General features: G+C 39.5%; 1 protein-coding gene across 1 annotated transcript; it reads right to left on the bottom strand.

Annotated features, from left to right (window-relative positions):
- Positions 1 to 9,130: 9,130 nt before the first annotated feature.
- Positions 9,131 to 24,782, bottom strand: gfi1 (growth factor independent 1 transcription repressor). Its single transcript, XM_002933803.5, has 7 exons — positions 24,509 to 24,782; positions 20,025 to 20,229; positions 18,865 to 19,038; positions 15,708 to 16,087; positions 13,831 to 13,968; positions 12,676 to 12,841; positions 9,131 to 10,247 (listed from the first exon to the last, which is right to left on the bottom strand). The coding sequence occupies exons 2-7, from the start codon at positions 20,137 to 20,139 to the stop codon at positions 10,069 to 10,071; spliced, it is 1,152 nt and encodes a 383-aa protein (XP_002933849.1). The 5' UTR covers positions 20,140 to 20,229; positions 24,509 to 24,782; the 3' UTR covers positions 9,131 to 10,068.
- Positions 24,783 to 25,152: the final 370 nt, after the last annotated feature.

Here is a 25,152-nt window from a genome sequence, read left to right as displayed (position 1 = left end):
GAAACAGAATCCTATTGGGTTTACTTAAATTAATAATTAATAATGTTTAAATTAGTTTTCAATAGACAAATAATGGAGATCCAAATTACAGAAAGATCCCTTATCCAGAAAACCCCAGGCCCCATGCCTGTACTCAGGGCCGTATTTACAATATATATAGGAACCTGAGGGCCTGTGCCTAGGGTGGCATTTTCTTTTTTTAAATAAAAAGCTCCCAAGTTGACCCCAGATGATTCCTATGCGAATCATATCTTACACCTATAGCTGACAGTCTGCATACCTTACTGTAAAATCCTATCACTAACATTCTAATCTATTGCTAACACTATTAATTTGAAAATGCCTGGTTATTAAAGGAGAGCTATATCCTAGAACAATGTAGGGCCAATATATTGCATAAAACAACTCATATGTAAAACACTGCTTCATGCAAATAAACCATTTTTATAAAATATATACTATTTTAGTAGTATGTGCCATAGGGTAATCCAAAATAGAAAATTGCCATTTGAAGTACCAAAGGGCACACATACATATTAGCCTAATGCCCCACAGAGAAATCTTTGCTACCGTGGGTGACTAATCTCCCCAAAATGCCTTTCCACCAGCAATAAAAGGGAATGGCCAGTGGAAAGGCCCATGCACTGCTTTAATTTCTGAAGTTGCGCAAAGTTGCCGGTAGAAAGGCTTTTTGGGGATATTGGTCACCCATGGTAGCAGAGATTTATCACGGGTGGCTAATATCTTGTGCATCAGCCAATTAATGCACAAAGTTCTGTCTTTCACTCACACTTCTTCCTGTTACAGTTACAGCTGCGTTATTTCTGGTCAGGTGGCTCAAGGTAAAATATGTAAAAGGACAATATTTACTGATATATACCTGTATATTTCAGTTTGGTAAGATTCTTTAATAGGCCATTTAATATGATATAATAAATTATCTGTCAGTTATTCATTCTGAAGGTATAGTTTTCCTTTAAAGATGGAGAGAATATTTTCTCACTTCAGTGTGTTATAGATATTTTGACCAAGCAACCATGTAAGTATGGATTGGATAAACACGAGAGTTCTACCAGCTAATATTATTGATCTTTTACTGGAAATGATTCAGCCTGTTATTTTACTTCTACTTTCACATTGGTTCACCTAAATCTTTGAAGGAGATTAGTCACCTGACTTTCCAGACATAAATATGACTGTTTTTTGCTGTTTTATGACTTGAAAAGATCAATCAGACAAGGGCTTACCTGGACTACTTGAGCCTGAATTCTGATAGCTGTGCACACTTGATAGGTAATTTAATCAGCAGCGGTGTGGATAAGCACAGCCTGAACTGATCTCCTGAAAGGTTTAGCCTTCCCGGAGATAGCCGTGCCTTTCCACTCTCAGGCACCAAATGGCTAGCTGGAGGGGGCATTAAAAATTTACAGGGAGAAACAAAGGTGTGTTCCAGAGTCTCCTCTTACCCTTTCTACAGTTACTTCAGCAAACAAAGGGTATTAAACCTGCCTCATGAATAATGTGTTATGTAATATACACAATGCATTTTTAATTCCACCAAGTAATAACATTAAGGAAGATATTTGCAATCTTCAAATGTAGCAATTTATGGAGTCAGTAATTTGTTCTGATTCTGGACTATCTTTTACATGATTTGATAAAATATTCTATAGAATTTAGATTTAAAAATAATAGGGTAGGAACTGATGTAGTTAAAGAAATGATTAATGTTAAAGCTAAAGGTGGCCATACACGGGCAGATTTCAGCTGGACTGCATAGGTCCCATGGCCCATATACCCCTAGGGCAAAACAATCAAATTAGCACCATATCACCCACCTTAGGTGGGCATATCAGGCAAAGATCTACTAGTTTGTTGCAAATGGTAACTTAACAATTTAGTACAAATAATTGTCTGCATTACTCAGAATTATCAGTAACAAGGAAAATGATTAATAAATCAGTCTTGTTATGTTGTTTACAAGAAGCAGCTGTCATTACCGATCACAGAAGAAATAATGCTGAATGATGTGTCTCTGTGTTTCAGTTTGCAACAGACAAAAATGAAGCCACTCTGCAGGTAGGCACATATTCAAAAGCAAAACTCTGCAGACCAAGATGTCCAGTTATGGTGGGGCCTTGGCTAATCAGCCTTCAGCTGTCAGGGAGACCTGACGGAGATGGAGAGTTGCAATTCAGCAACAATTAAAGGACCGAAGGTTGCAAAGCACTGCCACATACAACTGACCTACTGACCTACTGACCTACTGAAAAAGAATATGGTTGAAAACACAAAGATTTTGGGCTAGAGAGTGAATTAGGCCTTGTTTAATACAGCCTTTTTGGTACACAAATATTGTAAAATGCACCCCAGAAATGGACTGTGGCAGCATACAGAACTATGGCTGACGCACTGTGACCTTCTAAAGATAGTCTGCAGTCGTATTTTTTGCAACTCTGATTCTGTGATGAGAATGTGGCTGCTAATGGCCACCTAAATATTCAGTCCAAAGGAGAATTTACATATTTACTGAGATTTGATATCAATTTTTTCAGCGGGTAATATTTTTTTCACATACACTGAAATATATCTGTTTCAGAATAATAAATAGTTGAAGGCTTTTGGCTGGATTACAAAGATTGGTGATAGACAAACATTTACTGATTGGAGCAGTGTTGTTAGTGGAGTACCGCAGGGGTCAGTCCTTGATCCTTTGCTTTTTAACTTGTTTATTAAAGCCCTAGTGGGCATTGTAAGTACTGTTTCTGTTTTTGCTGATAATACCATGCAGCATGTTGCCACTTTGCAGCAAATCGGAAAATGAGGTTCAGTGTTGAGAAATGCAGGGTTATGCACTTCAGGCCTCCTTAACTGTTAAGGATTTGGGAATCTTTGTGGATAATAAACTGTGTAACTCTAGGCAGTGTTAGTGAATAGCTACTAAAGGGAATAAAGTACTCTCTTGCATAACAAGGGCAGTATGCAGTACAGGTTTGGGCCACAGTCCTCTATAAGGATATTAATGGGCTGGAAAGAGTACAGAGATGTGCAACTAAACATGTTAAAGGAATAGAATAATTAAACCATGAGGTTAGACTGTCAAGGTTGGATTTGTTTTTCCTGGAGAAAATGCACTTGCCAGGGGACATGATAACTTTTTACAAATACATTGAAGGACAGTGTATACGGATAGGGGGATCCTTTTTCAAAAAGATAAGAACAAAGATGGTTCTTCATAGTGAGGGTAGTGAGATTGTGGAATGTTCTGCTGGGTGATGCTGAGATGGCAGATTCTTTACAAGTGTCTTGGGGGACTTCTTTGACAAGTATAATATCTGAGGCTATTGTGATATTAAGATCTACAGTGAGCTTAGTATAGGTATGTGTGTGCATATAGTATTATGCACACATATATATATATTTATAGGTCTGTATAAATCAAATACATTTTGATTTTTCACAAGTATTCACGTTGTGGTACTATGCTTTTCTATTTAACACCAACACCCGGGCAAAAAAAAACGTTTAGAAAGTGCTCCTCTATGGTTCTTTTATATATATAAAAAATTCAAAAGGACCCCCACTCCAGTCTGTAGTAAATCAAGTAGGTTTTATTTAGTGCATCTGTACATTTAAATGTACTAAATAGAAATGACTTAATTCACTGGATTGGGGTCCTTTTAAAAAAAATTGTATGCTATTTTGACCCTGCACCCACAGCTGATCAACCAGTCCAGATTGAGTATCAGTATATATATATATGCAAAATTAACTATATAGAGTCAGAGGGATCTAATCTAAACTAACATATGATATAAAAGTGCTTGTGTAATAATGAAGTAATACTGATACAAACACCTATCAAGTTTAACAAAATGCAGTTGAAATTTACTGGTGCTAATTTACTAACCTAGGTACTAAATAACCATAAACCTTATATATATTGTAAGGGATAATTCACAGTTATGTGAATACTTTATTCAAAGTCATTACAGCAATGTTTCAGGCCATGTGTGGCCTTTTATCAAGCTTGATAAAAGGCCACACATGGTCTAAAAACGTTGCTGTAATGCCCTAAGGCTGATGCCACACGAGGCGTAGGGCTGAAATTTTCGCCAAGCGTTTTTCCGCTTGCCGAAAATTTCAGCCCTACGCCTCGTGTGGCATCAGCCTAAGATGTGTGCAATAAAGGCATTTTAACAATACAGGTGGTGCTGTTCCGGACAGTTCTTGCTTGGATATACCGATGGGAAGTGGCCATTGGGGAACCTGCACTATTCCAAAACAGATTCAAGGTGTCGTGCTGACTACTACCTACAGGTTTAAGGTCACACAAATTTCTATATGTATATACGGTCACAATGTTATAAACAACAGAGGTGCTTGACAAAGTGTTAAACCACAAATACAGGCTAAATCCAAGAATTTAAAAACTACTGTTTTTTATCAATTGTGATCAAATGTCTATTAAAGAAACTTTTCTCCAGAGCAAATAATCTCATTTAGTACAGCCAGTCTTAATCCTTATCTGGATTCTCTCTCTCTAAACCATCCTTTAACCCTTTAAATATAGTATAATATTTTTTAAATGAGCAAATAATACCTATTTTGCATATATGTTGAGTCAATGCTTGTATATGTATCCCGCTGAGATATGGTTTGTAGTGAATGGGTGACAGATACTGCAGTGCTGCTTTATACTTTCACTTTGTGTCTATCTTCCTCTTTACAATTACATTTGAATATGTATACATATACAGGGTTTCACTTGACTTGGACTTTATTTTTCCACCTAGCGCCAAAGTCTTCACTCTTCCAAATGACACTTGCACTTCCCTTAAAGATGTTCATGGCCTCCTGTATGGATTTATATGTGGGTGACTGAGATAGGAGTCTTATAATCTTTCACTTCCTTCCTAGAAAACACTATGGTCTGGAAACCAAACAGTTTCCTTCTAGTTTTTCAAATTTTGTGAGAAGGGAAGGGAGGAAGTTGGTTTTGTTTGGAGTGTATGTGCATTGTGTATTTGGTCACATTACTTTTTGAAGTTTTAAATATATTTATGTCCATTAAACTAGGGACTGTTATTGATCTAAATAATCATGCCACTTGTATTTGATACCAGATATATGCTGATAAAGATATATATAGGGGTATAAAGATATCTACACCATTGATTAATAATGTGCTAAAATGCTGAAAACACGCTTTGCATTGACTTTTATAGCATCAAAGCAAGTAGTGCTAGTTTGATTCTTTTTAAATAAATCACAATTGGGTTTAGAATTTGCTCTATAGTTAATAAATCTCCCCCTAATATAATTTCTCTGGAGAGCAATAGAATGTGCACCAAATTGCACCAATTTTGCATGGATAGGAAATAATTTTAGTGCTATTGTTTAGTAAATGATTTATATATTACAAAAAATAGTGATTCAGCCAACCAGCTATGTTGTTTTTTCCAGCATTATTTTCAAGTGTTATTCCACATTTTATCCAGACTTCAGTTTTTTACCCTAGTTTTCCTGTCAAGGTCAGTGTGAACCCATTAGATAACATACTCCAGTCACTGTTGGGCCTGATGAAATTTTTTTTACTTAATTGGCATGTGAAATACTGTAAAAGTCCCCCTGTTATTTGGGTGGCCTATGAACAGCACTGCATGCAGCCCATTATTAGGTGCTACCTCTGCTTGCCACCAGCTCTAACATATTTAGCCCATTATTGCTGCATCAGAGGACAGTAGTGCTTGCCTTTGTGACCCTCTAGGTAAGACAAGGGTCACAGCACGTACACATTCTATACTTGGGCAAGTACCTGCATGTTTCCATGTTGCTCCTACTTAGCATGCATGTTTAACTGCACGGCACATGGAGCACCTAGCCTTGACACTAACTAGGTAATGTGTAGGGGTATGTGACCAATAATGATATGATTTCATTTACCACACATGTCAATAAAAGAAGAAAAATGTTGTTTATTAATTTAAAACATAATTTTCACAATAAATAAGCATCATAAAACAGGTAACACTCCAAAATGTTATTTACAAAGAACCATACTAGAAAGAACAGGTTAGTCTATATAATGTGGAAATGTTTAAGGCAAAGATCTTGAGGTAAGTATACAGATCATTATTTTATCATAGCAAAGCAAGTCCAGTGAATAAAACATTTAAAAGCCACTACCCAGTATGGCTCAACCCATGGGATGGGGGAAGGGGCTCCTAAATCCCCAAATGTTCCCAATCTTCACCACATTGATGATTTAAAAGTTAATGGTTTGGTTCCAACTGGGAACTTATACTATACATTTCCATTTGCCATTTCAGACAGAAAACAAAACATAATCAAGATTGCTTAGTGTGTGGAAAACGAAATAATGTGACCAAAGGCAATAACAATTAAATGTTTGCCAAAAGCCCAAGCAATTTAGCAGGTTTAACACCTTATCACAACCTGAACCAGGGAAAGAAAAGTACATTGGTAAGCAGAGAAGGTATCACTTCTCCTCCTTTTCAAAGTAACCCAATGCTCCTTGCTACTATATCCCAACCAAATGATCTAATAAATATTAAAGCAACTTATTTTTTAATGTGCTGTGTCTCCCTTGCTTAATGCCTCCTGTTTGTGTGGCGGCAAATGTAGTATATACTATAGTAATATACATATACATCTATATATGTAGGTCAATTTTGATTACCAACAGCTTTTTTGAAAAAACCAAGGCAATTAAAATACTCCTATCCACTGGTAGAAGTTTCTGTGATATGTGTGAAGCACTGTGCCTGTGGCACTCAAGCAAGTATAGTAGGGAGAAAATAAGCGTGGCATTCTCTTACAGCTCTCCTCACCTGCTTTCCCATGTTCCAAAAGCAGTAGGCTTTGCCTAGACCAATGCTTGCAAAAGGTTTTTAAACATATAAAAGGTTGCTAAGTTCCAGAAGACATTGGGGCTCATTTATAAACACTGATAAAATTTGCCTGTGGGCACTAACCCATGACAACCAATCATATTGTTGCATTCATTGTTCTTCTACCTTCAGCTGGATAATAAAAGCCAATCACTGATTGGTTGCTATAAGTTACTGTCCATGTGCAAATTTGCCCGGTGTTGATAAATAAGCCCCATTATCTCGCTTGTTGCAGTGGGAACTGGTAGTCTGCAAGCATAAAGTGGGTGCTGTTTAAATTACTGGACTATGATGAATAGAGGTTTCTATGGTTCAGGTTCAGCTTTCGTTTTCCTTGAGACAGTTACCTATATTGCCCTTGCCCCTTTTTTGTATATTTAGGCTGAACCAGTGAAAATGCATGGTACATCTGAGCATCTAATCTGATGTGGCGGGGGGGGGGGGCATGGGACAAACCCTTGGCAATTACAAAACCAGTAATTTGTTCATGATCTACTCTATAGGGGAAATGTACTTGATGAATTTGCTAAATGTTTGCTGATTTCAGGCACGAGCAAACAGACACATTCAGGTGCAAACAGATGCAAAACTGTGGATAAGCAGTTAATCAAAACAGACAAAAATTGTGTAATGCTATATAGGTTTTGCTTATTTGCTATTTCTTAAAGGAGTACAATGCATCAAAAAGTAGTCTAGAAATGCTGCACATAAAGTTTTGGGTTGATTTACAAGCCCAAGGTAACCACAGCCCTTTTGTTGTGGAGACCTTTGTCTCTGGATACGCCTCCAGTAGCTCCCCATCTTTTTTTTTTTGCTGATTTACTGCACATGCTCTGTGCTGCTGTCAGTTACTGTTAGTAATTAATCCAGATTCACATAAGGCTAATCCCACACGAGGCGCATAAAAACGGGAGACTTTGCATTATCTCATGTTTTCATGCGTATATCGGCTACATGTGCCTACACCCGAGCGTATCTCATTCATTCTACGCCTCGTGTGGCATTAGCCTTACATGACAACTCAAATAACAGTGCATTCTGGATCAGAATTTAAAAATATTACAGATGAACCTGATTTTATGCTTGATGATTTCCAATGACCCCTAAACTTGTGTTCCCAATAGTTGCCTTGTGCATACTTAGCATGTGCAGTGCCGCTGACACTGAAAGATGACCTAACAAGGTCCAAAGTGGAGAGCTCCTAAAGATAATTCTAAAGGCATGAATCATTAATGTTATACAGCTGCTACACCTCTCTACTGGTACAATAAATTCTCTGATACAGCATTTCTAGACATATTCATTTCTAGGCTTTAGTTCCCCTTTAATAGGTGTACTGCATTTACCAGCCAACATGTTCTTCTCATAAGTGTAACCCTTAGGGTTGCTCTTACCAAATACTGAAAGCAGAATATTTAATTTCAGTATTTGATAAGTGCAACCCTAAGGGTTACATAAGCGTTTACGTTTAAATAAAAACGAACATTCTCCTTTGCTTTGTGCTAATACTCTATATGCTGTGTACATGAGTTCCTTCAGTTAGGGAAACTGACAAAAAATCTTGCTTTGTTAAAGCTTTTGGCCTGGCAATATGCTATTCTCATTAGCATCTTAATTTAAAGGGAAAATGAAAAAAATAAGAAATATATCAAACAGAATGTTAGATGGCACGGTTCCATTAAATGTTCTGGAAATTGCCCCTATGGAAATGTCTTTGTTGAGGCAAGCGATATCGTAGCTCCTGACAGGCTGGCAGGGCAGAATCTACAGAAAGCTATATCATAAAAATTCTGTGAACAGAGTATGATCTCCCCTTTATCACTCAGAAATGTGATGGAGGAAGAAAGCACTAACTATTTTTACAATCTTATGTTCTATTTAAATAGTTGCAGTATGCAGTTTAGTCATACATCACTTTCCTTCATATTATCACTTCGTACTTGTGCTAAAGCTTCCATTTAAGGGCTCTGGTAAACGGGGAGATTAGTCGCCCGCGACAAATCTCCCTTTTCGCGGGTGACTAATCTCCCCGAATTGCCACCCCACTGGCGAAAATGTAAATCACCGGTGGGATGGCATACGCGACGCCACGATTTCAGCGAGATTGCGGAAGTTGCCTTGAGAGGAAACTTCCGCGATTTTGTTGAAATCGCGGCGCCGCATATGCCATCCCACCACCGATTTACATTTTTGCCAGTGGGGTGGCAATTCGGGGAGATTAGTCACCCGCGAAAAGGGAGATTTGTTGCGGGCGAATAATCTCCCCGTGTGCCAGAGCCCTAAGGAGTAGGTCTGTTAACCTTATCATTATCTTAACTCTAATTAGGGAGCTGAGGCATAGGTTCAGGTTTAGCAGATTCAGAGCAATGAGGTTGCTTCTACTTTTGCAACAGATAGAGACAATGCACAAGTGCACAGAACTGAAATAACCAGACTGGATCATTGCCATGACCCCCCCCCCCCCCTTCCTTCATTCTGTTTCCTTTTCAGATCAACAGGGAAGATTGATAGATTGCTTTCACTATTAGCCAAGACCACAGCAGGACAGGAGACTGACAAAGTTCTGTTTCCTGGATACACCATAGGTTGTCTGTCTATCAAAGTCACTTCTGTCTGAGTAATAAAACGTTGTGCCTGTAGATAAAGTAAACATGTCATCTTTAAATAGAGAAAAATAAAAATGTGAGAATAAATGGTCCTTGATGCAGTGCATGTCAATTTTCACCTACTGCCAATGTGTGTAGAGCACATATATATTTTTCTATTGCAGACATACGCACGCACATGATCATTGGGTTAGTCTCCTGTTCTGAGCTACATATGGTTCTTTGCAGTTGGTGGCGCAGATTGCATGTCTTTAGTTGTTACCACATAAGGGTGGTTTATATCTTTACACTCTCTGTGGTACTGTGTAGAATACATTTTGTTGTCATTACATGGAACTTGGTCGCAGAAGACTTGTTGTCTCTGAAGGTCAGGAGTCAGATGGTACAAGGTGGTGAGTAAACTCAAAACAGAGATTTTTGCATATTCCACCATTTAGTGGTATTGAGTCAACACCACAGATTTTAGGCTGAAGTTCATATAGTGTTCTCAGGCTGCCATATGTGTGGATTTCCTGGGTAAAACAAGAGCAGAAGCTTTTGTTTCATGTTCATTTAAGTCCATGTTGGGTCTCCCGATGCCTCCTCAAATCCACTTTTCTCTGAAAACCTTTTCCGCATAGGTCACAGCCAAATGGCTTAAAGCCAGTATGTTTGCGGCTGTGGGTAATCAGGTTGGAACTCTGGCTGAATGCTTTGCCGCAAACTTGGCATTTATGTGGTTTTTCTCCTGCAGAAAGATAATCGTGGATATATTTTAATGTTTGTACATTGTGCTCAGGGTTGTACTACTCTGCACAAATAACAAAACAGTCAAATACAGAACACATCAAATTAACATCCTAAGCATAACTTTAGATCAATAGTACACTGTTGATGTTGCAGAAAAGTGGTGGTCAATCCCAATGTGGGCCATCTTTGGTAACTCTTGCCTATTTATCAACACTATTGGTGCAGCTGTAGAAAAACAATATGCTGTAAAGGAACTGAGAATGCATGCAAGTTTAGCTGTAGGCTAAAGCATATAAGCCAGATGAAGTGCATCCCTATATTCATCAGGACACCATTTACTACAGCATTGTTATTACATGACCATTACCCCATGATATCAGTGTTATACAACTCTAGGCTGCAGCTGCTAGGCCTGACTATACTGGCTACCTTTCTCTGGGACACTAAAAAAACAGGTCATACCTTTTATTGGAAAAAAAAGCAGATTTCAGGGCAGAACAACAGTTATTACTTTTTGTAATCACCTTGGCTTCTTTTATCTCAACCTGGTCAGGAATTAAGTGAATGAAGCTAGGATAACCAATATGTGATGCTGGGTTGGAATAAAATTAGAGCAAGTCTGTGCCACCAGATAATGTGGCTGACTATTGAGTCTTCTCCATTATCTGTGTTAGAAATAGAATGTGTAGTCAAAGTAGTTTTTTCACTTATATTTATATCAGACACTATTAGGTTTGAGAATTGTAACCCATCAAAAGAAAATCAGACCCTTTCACTACATTACATTACAAAGCAATGCTTTATATGTCCACGTGGCACTGGAACAGTTAATAAGCTGTGCCTCACATTATTCTATTCTGTATTCACTGTGATGATAAGTTGGATTGGTGGTGAATGGGAGGGGGTACTGTTCTCTGCATCTGTCGACCAAATTCACCTGCCGTTTTCATTGGCCTTTGAAATCAAGGCCACATCAACACAATAGCCTGTAAATCATCGTATAGAAATACCCTTATGAACAAACACAGAGAAGGGCATACTAAAGCAATACTGATTGGATTGCTAGGATTCGCTTAATAAACAGATGCAGCTAACAAGCTAAAGTCAACTTTCTCTCTACAAATATTGTTTGCACATAGAGCTTAATTCTGTGATGATGGATTTAAGGTCACCACATTTGTAAAGAAACAACAGAATGCAGGAAAAGCTTTAATATCTATTATTTAATGGCATTACTAATATACATATTTATATGCAGGGTGCTATTTTATTATCAATAATCCAAAAAAGGAAAATATCATGAGAAAAAAATGGTTTCTCCAATTTGGCATGTGACTGTTTGGCACATTAATGTCAACAACTATTTTCTGAGAGGTTCTTGGTTGTCCAGATGCACTCAAAAACAGCTGTTAATCTATGAATGGGTGGGGTGGGGTGAAGCAAGTAAGACCTCTAGCCAAGAACCAAACTGCTTATGAAACAAAACGTTTAGACTCAGGTGGATGGGTTAACTGAGAGCATATAAATGTCACTAAAACAACTGGCTTAATCAATTGATTTGTTTCTACATAACACTCTGTTTTTACTGAACCTGCACATATCCAAATGAATATGAGGAAAGCTTATTTATTTTTAGTCTTCTTTCTCAGAGAAGTCTGGCATGTAGTTATTTTCATTCCATTATTAAAAAGAGAACAATAAGATGCGGGCAGGCTTCTTCCTCTGACTGTGGTTTAAACGTTTAACTAACTGTCCTATAAGTATTAGATATACATATTTTTACCTGCATTTTGCCTCAAACACAATGATTATACAGCATTGCTAGCACCTCTCTTTAAATAATGCATCTATGTTACTTAAATTTACTTTTACTATGATGAATTTTTTTCCTACACTACACAGCTTCCCCAGTACTCTTGGGGCTTTAGTTTTATAAACCACTTTCTTTTTTATCTTCACTTCTGACATTAAAACAAATGGCAAGGTATTTACGGCCTATCACCCTAGCAACCAGTTTAGAGTAGAGGAAAACTGCAGAACCAAAACTAAATTTAAAAATGATTATAAAATGATAAAGAATTTAAAAAATATCATGGCCAATTGAAACTTAATTGCACGTTCTCCATCATACTAAATCCTTAATACAAAACTGAACTTCTGCTTTAACTGTGACTGGGCGCAGCTTAGTAACTTGCCCACAATTAGCAGCAACCAAGCAAAATCCCTGTTTTGGCCTGCCCTGAAGTAGGGTTCTCTTTGTGTTATGAGCAAACTGCACTGTTGCCTTGCATTTTATGGCACAGATTAGAGGAATTAAAAACCAATTAGCTGAGCATCCTCTCTAAACCATATCCTAGTACATTTAAAACTGAATTCTGAAAACTGGGTTCATGAACCGGCATGCTTTGTAGTTTCAGGATACTAACCTGTGTGTATGAATGTATGCTTCTTCATGTCAGATTTCTGATGGAACCTTTTGCCGCAATACTGACAGGGGTATGGTCTGGTATCCGAATGGATAAGCAAGTGAGTAGAAAGTGTTGATGACCTTTTAAAACTTTTGCCACATATTTTGCAATCAAAGCTTCTTTCCTGAATAGAGACAAGAGAACAGAAAACCCAATCCTTACTCCATGCACACACAAAATGAAATCAGTTAATGTAAAAACTATTATATGATATGATATGAAACAGAATATGATAAATAATCAGAAAGCCTATCCTGTGCTTATGCACTGTAATAGAAGTGAAACAGTTGTCTGTACATTAGTTTCTGTATCAACACATGCCTACGTGCCTATATACATAGTAGCTCAAAACACAGATTAATTAACAGACAGGAAATGCATTTATGGGACTAGAAGATATTACTGGTTTTTAATATTTCCTTCTCAGTGTTTTGATCCTGGTCACAGAGAAAGGTCTGTGGCTCTGACCCAAACAGTAACAATATGCTTTTTTTTTAGTACATTCAAGTCCACTGAGTGCACTCCCTTACCAGGTTCTTTACACATAAATATGGTACAAAAAAAATAATAAAACCTGTTACCACTCCAATGTTTCTGTCAGTGCTATACAGTAATAATTGAGTATATATAATATAAAACCAAGACAATCCATGCAGAATTTGAAAGCCACTATAAACAAAAGCAAAACTATCACATAATAGAAGAGGGATGTTGATGACAAAAGCTTGTGCTGTTAATGTGAAATATATTGCCATATATGATTGCTGTCCCAGTTATTTCCCATATATTCATTCAAATATCCCATAACTAATTATTCGAGGGTCAAATTAATTACAATTATGATGCCACTAAAAGAAATCTATCGAAAAATCTAGGCTATAATACTTAAACATAAAGCAACAGGTAAGTCATATTGCATTATATTGTAAAAGAGCTACATGCAGTGCTATGAAAAACAATACCAAACAATAATACAACAGCACTACTACAACTTCTATAAAAGAGGGAAAAAAACTGTTTTATAGGTTTAAACCCATGTTTTTGGTAGAAAAAATGCCTGATGGAGGGAGCCACCTTGTCTGACAAAGTGCATTACAAAGTGTATGTATATACCTGGGAATGTACTGCCTTATGTTGCTCTAAGCTGACCGCATGGCCAAAGGTTTTCCCGCACATTTCACAAGCAAATGGCCTCGTACCACTGTGAGATCTGCGTACATGGACTTCGAGTCCATGGGGTGTGGAGAACACCTGAAAAGAGAAAAAAATTTCAAATTGTCAGGGTAATCGTCAGAGGAATGAGGGGCAAGCTGGGCTATGAGATTGTTTTAAATCATAACAGTTACATGGAGCAGCTTCTTAAAATGAGCATTGCAGTTTGTGTATTTTTGTATAAATAAACAGTATTTTGTTACATTAACTACCTATGCTAATCATGTTCAACACACTACTCAATTAACATTTGTTAAACTTTCTGCATTTACCACTTCCAAATTACACAATTGTTGGCATACATAATTATTATGCGTATGAATGGAAATATTGCAATGGGGACACATTTTTTTTTTTTTTTTACAACCAGTTCAGATTTACAAATCATTTTCACTATTAATTTCTATTTAGGTGAAAAATTTGGCAAGTCCTCTATAGACAATTTACTTGCACTGCACCGCATTCTTATTCTGCTTGTCTGATCTTCACTGTGGCATTGCGCCGCTTGTTCATGTGCAGAAGAGTGAAAAGTCAGAAGATGACTATGTGGTGCTCATACAGTAATACTTCGGGCCAGAGCAGTTTTCCCAGGGTTTTAGGTAAATGATTATAATCACTGGGGAAGTGCCTAACATTTTGACAGCACCAGCACCCTACATTTGCTCACAACCCTGACACCCTGTACATGTGGCAATAGGTGCTTTTGTGCATTTAAAGGCTATAACTATATATGCAGAGAATCATTTCAAAGCAACAGCTAGCACCAGCACATCTCTCCTAGGCAGCTAAACAAGCATTCTACCCAAATCTCACTTTACTGGCCTTCATGCTGAATCCCCTTGCTAGTCAAAAAGCAGCAGCTTTAAGCACTAGAAATATAGAAAGACCTCAAGCTGCCACAGTTAGCCATTCTTTTCTCACACTTGTGCAGAAAGTTAAAGGTTTCTGAGCAAATAAAAAAGGCAAAGCGCTGGCAAGCCTTTGAACAGCTTGGTTTATCTTCCTTGACTTTGTAGATTGGTAACCTGCTCTGAGCCTGCTGCATTCGCACTACTATTAGCAGAGCTTATTGTATATATACATTTGAAGCAATTATTTTCTGTGCATAATCTAATTAAAAACTCTTCTGGTGATAGCTCCCATTTCATGCCTTAGATTTTGCAATTGTAAAGTAGTCTGATTATAAGGTAAGGTGGAAATTACCAAATGTTAGGCTGTGCAAAGGCTTACAAAATGGGCAATCCACTTGGAACAGCAACACAGATGAAAATGCATTGTTTAGAACAAAGCCAAATAAGTGTAAAGAAAGAGAAAAGTGGAAGTAGTTTTGGAAATGGAAATAGTGGTACCAAATGCACATGGCACAATGCATTTCCAACCAATTTCTGTATTGGATAGATGTGATTTGGTGAAGGTTTATAGCAATATACCAAAATATGGCTGTGATAGTCACCCTGCTATGCTTTCAGCGGTATCCAACTCACAACCAGTTTGTAGTCTAACTGGCCTAAAACTGCATCCAACGCCATTCAATTCATCGGACTAGAGATGGGTCGGGTTCCACTAAACAGAAGATGGAGCTGCTACCCACCAGATCTCACCTGCCCAGGCAAATTCCTCACTTCATTAATATTAAGAAAAAAACTGTCTTTATGTGTCACTTGCTGTAAATTGACGGAGTCAAGGAATGTATATACCAGTAGTAATGCTGATAATTCCTATGCACAGTATTTATTATAGAATATACTTTGTGTACAGTACTTATTACACATTCATACCTTGCTGCATTTAAGGCATTTGTATGAGCCGTTGTTGAGCAGCAGCCGGGAGCAAAGCAGGTCAGACTCCACCTTAATGCTCTGAGCCTTTTCTCCGTACATCGGAGGCTGAGCTCTGGGGTCCCCATAGCGCCCTATGGCCTGCCTGTAGTCTCCGTACAGTCCGCGTAATCCTCTCTCTGCGCTGTACAGCGAAGTGGGCGGGGCTTGGGGTTCCCGCTCTCCGTACAGTGAGGGGCTTCTGTCCAGTGCTGCGGGCCGGTAATTGTGCACCAACTGGCGGAGCTCCGAGCGGGCAAGTTCGTCCCAGGCGTACGGCTTGAAGGGCATAGAGTAGGGCGGGGACTCATCCAGTGAGGGGCAGGCGGACTTTTCTGATGCTGGGAAGAGACAGACAAATAATCGGCGCTTAGTTATCTTTCTGCTATAGAGGCCATGATTATATTTGCCCAGGTAAGCGAATGACGGGCACATTCTGGCACAGGAGGTTGGGCACTGACCTAACTGCTTCAACCAAAAAAGATGAACAACTTTCTTAGTTGCAGAAAGAGTTCAAATATTTAAGGGACACTGTGAGAGACAGTATTTACCTAAGACTAAAAGCGCAATATTGGGCAAAAGATAGGGCCTGTTAGTGTTAGACACAGATGTGATCCAAATGTGTTGACTTTTGTGTCCTCATGTGACTGTCAAAAACAGCAGCCCTGTCTTTCTTTACGACAGAGACATTCAGTCGGATCAGAACACTAGTCTCACAGGACACCGGTCACACAGGTCTCACAGGACACAGGTCAGGAACAACTGCTTTTATCTGGCTCAGTTATGCCATATACTGTATTCATTGATTTGTCTAATTTATCTTGTGACATAATAACACCACATTAAAGATTCTGTAAAATTACATTATGACACCCTCCAAAATTAAACAAATTCCACCTTTCCAATATACATTAAGGGTGAAGACACACTTTTTCATGGCTAATAAACTCCAGGAAATACCCTGGGTTAGACACAATTGAGAATTGCCTCTGCTAAAACAGTAGACACAATTATCAGTAAATTATCAGCATTGTCTATCTTAGTAGCCACGACAAGTAGCGGCTACTAGTAGCTCTGTGTGTCTTCACCCTAACAGTTTGTGGGGCTAGAGGCCAACCTTAAGTAAGAGCAGAACTGACTGGCTACATTGTTGCAATTGTACTTGTAGTCAGGACTAGAGAAAAGCAAATGACAGACAAAAAACTGCTTTACCAGCAAATACATTTACAAAAAATATTAAAATATCTGGTGTATAATTAATATCTACACAAAAGTTGTTAAGGGTTCACTTTGATTTCATTGTATATTTTTCTGGAATCCCTCTTTATGACCTGCAACAAAGGCTAACACTACATGCACATCCAACCATCTACAAAAATGCCTAGTCTGGCTAGAACAGCTAATTTTATCATATGTTTTCATCCTGTATTTGAGGGTATCTGACTAAAATAGACAGGAGTATCAATAGATTCAGAGTAAGGAAGCTCCATCTCATTGGTTTAGGCATTCACCTAGTTCCATTCCATCAGTACAATGCTCTTACAAATATAACCCTGAAGTTGTCTTCATTTTATATCATATTTGATAATAGTGGAGGCAATTAACCAGAGGATTTCACCTCATTTAAGTTGTATATTTTACCCCCAAATGGCTGAAAATTTTAAAGGTGATGTTCGGCCAAAAACATTTTTTGCATAATGAAAGAAAAAGTCATTCTAAGTAAGTGTAACATTTTAAATGGTTTTAAAATTACTTGTGAACGTAATTGAGATCGAAAGCAGTTCAATAATATTTCTATTCTCTCTACTGCTGTTTCTGACTCATGAGCAACAGACCCAGATTAGACCATATGTTTTAGTGCTTAAGGAGAACCAAGAGTGTGTGCAGATAAAGGTGAAAAAAATGCTGCGTTTAAGTGCAATGTCGTGTAAAAATAACGTTGAAACAATTCTTGAAAAAGGGACATGTATATAATAATATATTGGGTTGATATGTTGTTAGTTTCGTGCTTATTGGGATGTGTCTTTGATGCTATAGATCATATTCCCTAATTACTGAATGGAGATAGGGATTCTGTAATTTCGCTTCATTCATAATCAACTCCTTTTAAGAACATGCTTTTGAAATCCAATAATATAAATACAGTTCCTATTTGAAGAATGAATTGCTCAGGGCAAACATTCGTATCCTGAAATCTGCCCTCAAAAAGAGTGAAGGGTCCCTGTAACTAATAGCACTTGTACTACAGTTGCCTTTGGGAAGTTCAGAAAAGCACAGAGATAAGAACCTAATTTCATCCCATAGGTAATTCCCAATGGCCACTCGGTGCTATTCCCTGACAGATATAAAAGGCAACAACTGTGCAGCAGGTATGCGAGCATTCATCAGTCGCTCGTAGTAGATAAAACAACCGAGAAGCAAACAATATTGCAATTCCTTCCACGATGACTAGGGCTATAATTATGTGTATATATAGACAGCATCATTATATGCAGGTATCTTACATGAATTAACTTGGCAAGCTTTTACAGTAAATGTCCTATTTCTAGTGTATTATAGCAGCTGAGTCTTGCCTGTCTGTGCTATTCTGACTTTTTTTCTGCTGTTCGCTTTAAGTGGGGGTGCGTTACTGTATTATATAATCGCTGACTTCCTGGCAACTCACTTTGGCAGTAAATAAATCCCCCCTCCCAAACATGTTTAGTGACTACGGCTTGTTGCACTCTCCTCCTATGCAGCATAGAATAAGCCATTCCTATAGTCTGCCCTGCACTCGCTGATCTGGGCATCTAACCAGAGTCACAAAATGTAAAGCAACAAAGTAAACGAAACTAATTGGGGGAACATGTAGTAAAATACAGGTCTGAGTGTATGCATAATATGATAGAAAAGAGAAAGTGCGCAAAGTGCACCCGTTCATATGAATCGCTTTCGACCAAATGCCTTAAATGTGCCATAATCACTGCTGGGCTGATACCTGGGCTATAATAGTGTAGCTAAACTTGGGAGCGGACACCCAGGCCAGTTTGTAGTATTGCATATGTCATATATCAAGTGCCCTGCCCCAGGGACACCTGTCCGGGATGTGCCAAGCTTTGCGCACGACGCTGCTTATTACCTGGAGAGACAGAAGGGGAAGGAGGTCTCCAGAAATCCTCACATTCAGAGGGGCTTGTCTCACATACGCTGCCCTCCCGGCTGCCAGGGGAATCCGAGGAGACATCTGTGCCATCTCCCAGATTTGAGGAGACCGGAGAGAAACCACATTGCATCCCGGGGATAATCGGGCTCTCTGCAAATCCGGGGAGACAAATAAAGTTCAGTCTGCCTGCTCCCGCTTATAGTCTGCTTGTTCCCTCCACATAACCTGGCAAAGGGGCTTACACTCAGCCAGCATGCACACTCACAGGTACTCGCTCAGCGCATTAGTACATGCACAACTCATGCACAGGTACACAGACAGGCACATACACAGAAGAGCTTATGCATAGGGACACAGGCTATAGCTAGAAACAAGGAAACTTCATCGCTATATTTCCATAATTAAAACAAAATGCTGATGTTAAATCCTTACAGAAAACCGTTATTTTCTTTGTACAAGTATTTGATCTTGTTTCTATTTTTTAATAAACGAAATAATCTCATAAAGCATTTTGAATAATACAAATGGGAGTTTAAGGTAATTGCTATATTATAACAATCAGGACGTACTATGGACTGCAATAAATAAGTGAACGCCATTGATAGTCACTTGATGCTTGTGCAAATAGGATATTTTCTACCCTTTGCCTTGAATGTGTAGGATAAATACACTAATTTCTTTAGATAGCACCCACTCTGTATTAAAATCACTGATGCCAATTTTAGGTTTTTGCCGTTTGGGTGACAGACACGACAATACTGTAGCCATTATTTTATTGGTATGGAAATGATCGTGGCAATTGTTGAAACGAGATTTATCCAAAAATCTAATCGAATAAAACGTGCTTATAGATTTATTCAGAATTACTTAAATATAATCAATTAATGTATTTGCATGTAATGAAATTCATATCTTGTTTGTCTATGGAATTAGATGCTTCTGTTTTAGCTGCAAATCGCAAGCAGCATCAAAGGTGACTTGGGTACGAAGTGCTGCAGAGGGCCAGACATTTTTATTAGTGATATAAATAAATGGGGGATTGATTCTCTGGCAGAAAACCAGAAATAAAGCACAATGGGACCCTAAACTAATCCCGTGTGAGGCTGACAGGTAGATGCCAGTGGCTGGGTACATACCTGCACAGGCGTAAGCCAGGGCATCGCAGTGCTGCGTGCTGTAGTCGCCATCGCTAACCCTGGGCTGGTGGTAGCTGTGCGCCTTCTTGCTCTTCACTAGGAATGACCTTGGCATGGCTGGGCCTGGCACACCGCCGATTTGCACTGCTTACACCACGAAAGGAGCCGGTGCTGTGTCTTCAGGGCTCTAAATCTTGGTAGGGAACTGGTAAGAGATTGACATGCTTTGGTTAGGGATATGCAGGGGGTAGGCGGGGGCATCTAGAGGGAGGGGATTAGGGCTGGACGTTAGCATGGATTACAGGCTACATTCACCAGGTGCCATTCTGACAGGTGGCTCCGTGTATTATCTCCCTGGGTCCTTCAGTCATTGGTGTACAGAACAAGGTGGGGGTTGTACACATAGTTCTCTTTTTAGATTGTAAGCTTTTTTGGGGCAGGCCCTTCTTTACCTCATGTATCAGTTATTGGTCCTTGGATGTAAATCTGAATGTTCAGTGTATGCACCCATTTATTGTACAGCACTGAAGAAAATGTTGGGGCTTTATAAATACACGTTAATAATAATAATGCCCCTGGCAAGATAAAAGCAGGGGTCTGACACTGTCCTGGCTGGGTTACCCAAATCCTGTTGCTCAATGGCACCAGCATATCTTACATCAGAGGCTGGGCCTGGGTCAGAGCGGTTTGTTGGCTCTTGAGCAAGCCCTGGGAGACCAATAACCCCCCTGCTCACATTATCTCTTGCCCCATTGTGCACAAGCCGACGTGAGGCAATCTCTTAACGACTTCTTCAGAACTTCATCAGATTAACCCCTTATCCGCCAAAATACCTCCCCCTATACACGCACATTTACAGTACGATCAAGAGGATAACGGAAATTCCATAAGTTGTCCATTTCCCTTAGGTGTATTCATTTATTAACTTCATTCCGCACTGCCCAGTGGAAAGCAGGTTGTATTCATACTGCAGATACATTTCTTGCCCACTGTTAGAAAGGTTAGAGATGAGCTTTACTACAAATGGTTTGTATATCCGATCCCTAAGTGCAGGCTCAGCCTCAGCCTTAGCCCAATGACCTATAAACTGCATATTCCTGTTTTCTTGCATGTAGATATATGGGCCCATATAAAGCAGGGGGTGCATAGCGCTCCCATAGCAAAGCGCTGAGATGGGGCAGATCAGAGAGGAAATGGGATGTGTCTGTTCTTGCAGAGAGGAGCCAGCCTGCAGATAGCGAAAGTTATCGGCTCATCTGCCCGACCAGCAGAAAGCGCCACCAAATCATCTTGGCGTTAACATGCTGAATGAAGCGTCTCTGCCTTAGCGCCACAAGGGCAGCTCTGTGCTACAGATATGGCAAGAAAGGAGGATACCTTTTTGTCAATATGAAATCAGCATCAAGGTACAATACAGAACCCCACTGTATTGTAAAAAAAATCTGGTATTGGCAGCCGAGGTTGTTCTCTTTTGTGGTTTGAGGCTACAGTGCTACCTGCATAATGTGAGCCTCGCACAAAGCTGCCCCTGTAACACAAGCAGGTGAGGCGTGTGCCAGCTGTCTGCCTGGGGCTGCTCAGCCTGCTCTCATCGCTACTCGGGAATACTAGGGGAGCATATGCTTTTCTACATCTACTGGAATAAAACCACAGATATGAAGAAGCCGCGATGCCTACCAATATCATATGCAGCATCATCTGGCAGTTCTGCTATAGTCTACTACTGTATTAAATGATTATAAGGGTCTTTCGGGGTCTGCACTACACACAAACAATCGCAAACACACCTCCTAGGAAACCTGCGAGGGCGGCCGTCTAGTCTATTATTATTCGTGTAATTACTAATAATGTGAGTGACACTGTTGGTTTGACACCCAAGAGCTGAACCCGCAATGTCTGTGTGGGTGCTGCCTATTTTCTGCACCTGGCAAATGGTTTCCATTAGGCTTCTTGCTCAGAGATTAACTCTCGGTTGCTGAGAAATCAACACATCTGATTTAAACACGTAGAATTGAAACAAGTTAGGGAATGAACTGCTGGTTTGTCTTTCCTATCAAATTTCTTTCTATTGGTAAGAGCCAATTAAAGGAAACCGTGGTGAAAGTGCTGGTGGCACCCATGAGTACGGGTAACAGGTTATCGCCATACAATTCATGACTCTGGTAAAAGGATCCCCCTCCTTGCTTTGGATTTCCTGCTGATCTCCTTGACACTTATTCTCCTGTTATTTGTCCTCTGGAATTAATCAATGAATGTGTCTGATACTTGCACCAGGTACTCTAGCCTTAGCGCAAAGCTTTGACAATTTCCCCTGCTTTTCTTAAAGCGCAGAAAATGCAGATGCTAAATTTTCAGTTTAGCATTACAATGAAATATGAAATCATAATAACAACAACATCGAAATATTCAACGTTTTGTATTTGCAGTCATTTAACTACAGTTTCAGCATACCAATCCAATTTAACCCTGCATTACTAGATTGTTGTGTTTATACTTTGTGGGTGCCGCAGGTGCTGCTGAACTACAACATCCTAAAGTTGCCACTGAGCATCCAGCACAGCGCAGGACAGATTGTAGACTCCTGAGTTCCATGCTAAACAGACAGCTATGGGAGAATAGCACCTGCCTGGCTCTTGTATCCTTGAGAAAAGAAAGCATTGGCCGGACCAATAAATCAGAGTTCTTTGATAAGTGTGTTTGCACCAGGATGGGTGCCCCTTGCCTATCACCTCTGGGTGCTGAGCTCTTGCTGGCTCTTTCCAGTGCAACATTGTAAGGTTGGGGTGCTAATGGGTACTGAAAATGTGGTATGGGGGAGAGGGTGAAGCTTGTAATGATTGTTAGCAGAAAATTATCCCTTAATCAATTTAACATTTGATCTTTCATCGGTCTAGCATTATTGAAGAGGATGTTCATCTTAACATTTACATGCGGTACCATGTAAAGTGGACTTTTCCAGGACAATTAGCAATTATTTGCAATAGGAAAGTATTAGCAATAATTCTTATTAATTTTATGTGGCTTTTAAAATATTAACATTATTTTTTGTTTCATCACACTCAGTTTTCCACAGCTTTCTGGTTGCCAAGGCTTAATAAACCTAGCAACCAGGAAGCTGTTTGGAAGATAGATGCGGATATGAAAAGTAAGATTAAATAAGAAAAATATTGAAATCTCATAGCTGCTGGTGATCCCAGCAACCAGATAGGTTTTTTGTCACAGTCTGGGAATAGGCAGAACAGGATATATATAATTCAAAGAAACATGTCAAACAATTTACTTACTAAAAGTAATATAGAGGTAGGCATCCCCTTTAAGTCGGAAATCCTCGCTTACCACTGCAATGTTTGGATAAGAACGTATGCGTTTGGCTGCTACTATGAGAATAGCTTAAGGCTGGAGTGATATATTGTAGTTAAACATAAATCCAGGGCAGTCAAATAGGACTGATGTACACGACTCTGTAAGTGTTGTTGGGTACAGGTATTCATTATTACTATATATAACAGAGGGGGGAGACTGATATATATATATTCGCTCTTACTGGAGCTCAAGTGATTTCAGCTGTTGTATGGAACAGATCGAAACGTTGACATCTTGAGAATTAGCACACAATCCTTTCTTAATAAAATACACCGACTCAGATATTAACCGAGATTATACATATTTTCCTATGAATATGAGGCTCTTTAGTTTCAATGCACTTAGCTTCTTCTACCTTCAATCTCATGTTTACTATAATCTCAACTCTGTTTAGAGCTGGTTGGGAATCTTTCCCTGGACTTGTACCTCCAAGGCCAGTGTTTGCGATAAGGCAGCGAGTTAATGTGGGAAACGTGCCCTCCAGCCCAGCTGGCTGCCTTTAGCACCTAGGCGAGTGCAACAGCTGGAAGGCACAGGGGACTCAGACAAAGATCCCGCACAGGCATCACATAGACACGCTGCTCCCACCCACCCTCCGCTTTTGTTCTGGGCTAAATGGACTGTTTCATCCACAAATGACTTATTTATTAACTCCCGGCATGTGGTCAGTGTGCGCAGTTACGGAGCTGAAGTGAAGCCCGACTTAGCGATAAAATCAGATCAGTGACAGCAGAAAGCAGCAACGTGTAACTTAATATATAGGCTGCGGGGATGTCCATACCCCCTGGCTACTTGCACAAAGCCCCAAAATCTCAGATTTGTACCTTGCCCAGCAGAATTACATATATCTTATCTCTCACCATCCCACAAAGTTACAGCTTTTCAACAACAAATCGCTTCTATACAAGGCTGCATGTTTAACCCAGTGAGTGCCTGGTCACTAGTAGACCCTCAGTGTATGTACATATGTATCACAATAGCTGTCACAGTTTCAATATAATACAACTGATTAAGATTTAAGATTTAATTTGAAAGAAACCGCCAGCAAATGGCAGAAGGATTAAGGAATCACAGGTTAAGCAGTGGAATTATGGCGCAGTGTTGAAAGGAAAACCTCTTACCTGACAGGTACTGGTGGAATGCAGAGCAGCTTGATCAGATTTGGGCATAGTGAGTTGGAAGCTGAACTTGAGATAGACATGAACTGAGACTTTGCCTTAAAGAGATGATACTTTATATTTATCTGTTCAGCCCCCCCACCAACGCCACAGACTCCACTTCCTGAGCGTTAGGAGTTTCAGAAACCCCTGTCTGAGTTCAGCATAGGAACCATCGTCCTTGGCAGATGGAGTCACAAAAGGTCCTTAGAGCTGGCACTGAGTGGTCTGAAACTGTTGCTCACAGTTCCATCACTGAACTGAGAGAGATAAACACATCTCTGCTACACCCCCACATTAACTTCCGTAATGACAAGTCACAGATTTTACACACAGATTGACTCAGTGGCACTGCAGGTCACTGGGCTGAACAGGATGGAAAGGGGCTGCTGGGGCTGCCATGTTAATTTGACAGATACACCTGACACTCTTGGGGTGACCTGGAAAGAATTTTTCATTGTACTTGCTAAAAGTTTAGCTTTCCCTTACAGATTTAATATCATGCCCATAATGGTAAACATTTGGTTCTTTTAGGGTGATGGCCCACAGGGAGATTAGTTGCCAGTGGTTAAATCTCAGTTACTGTGGGCGACTAATCTCCCCAAAAT

Source organism: Xenopus tropicalis, chromosome 4, assembly GCF_000004195.4.
Source record: "Xenopus tropicalis strain Nigerian chromosome 4, UCB_Xtro_10.0, whole genome shotgun sequence".
Taxonomy (NCBI): Eukaryota; Metazoa; Chordata; class Amphibia; order Anura; family Pipidae; genus Xenopus; species Xenopus tropicalis.
Note: the sequence above shows the minus strand (reverse complement) of the source record. Positions and strands in the feature narration are given on the sequence as shown.

Excerpts from the sequence above, each read along its gene's own strand:
- gfi1 (XM_002933803.5), bottom strand. The coding sequence starts at position 20,139 with ATGCCAAGGTCATTCCTAGTGAAGAGCAAGAAGGCGCACAGCTACCAC. Across the intron at positions 13,969-15,707 it reads AATGCCTTAAATGCAGCAAG|GTGTTCTCCACACCCCATGG; the intron begins GTATGAATGTGT and ends TTCTCTTTTCAG. Across the intron at positions 10,248-12,675 it reads GCATACATTCATACACACAG|GAGAAAAACCACATAAATGC; the intron begins GTTAGTATCCTG and ends ATCTTTCTGCAG.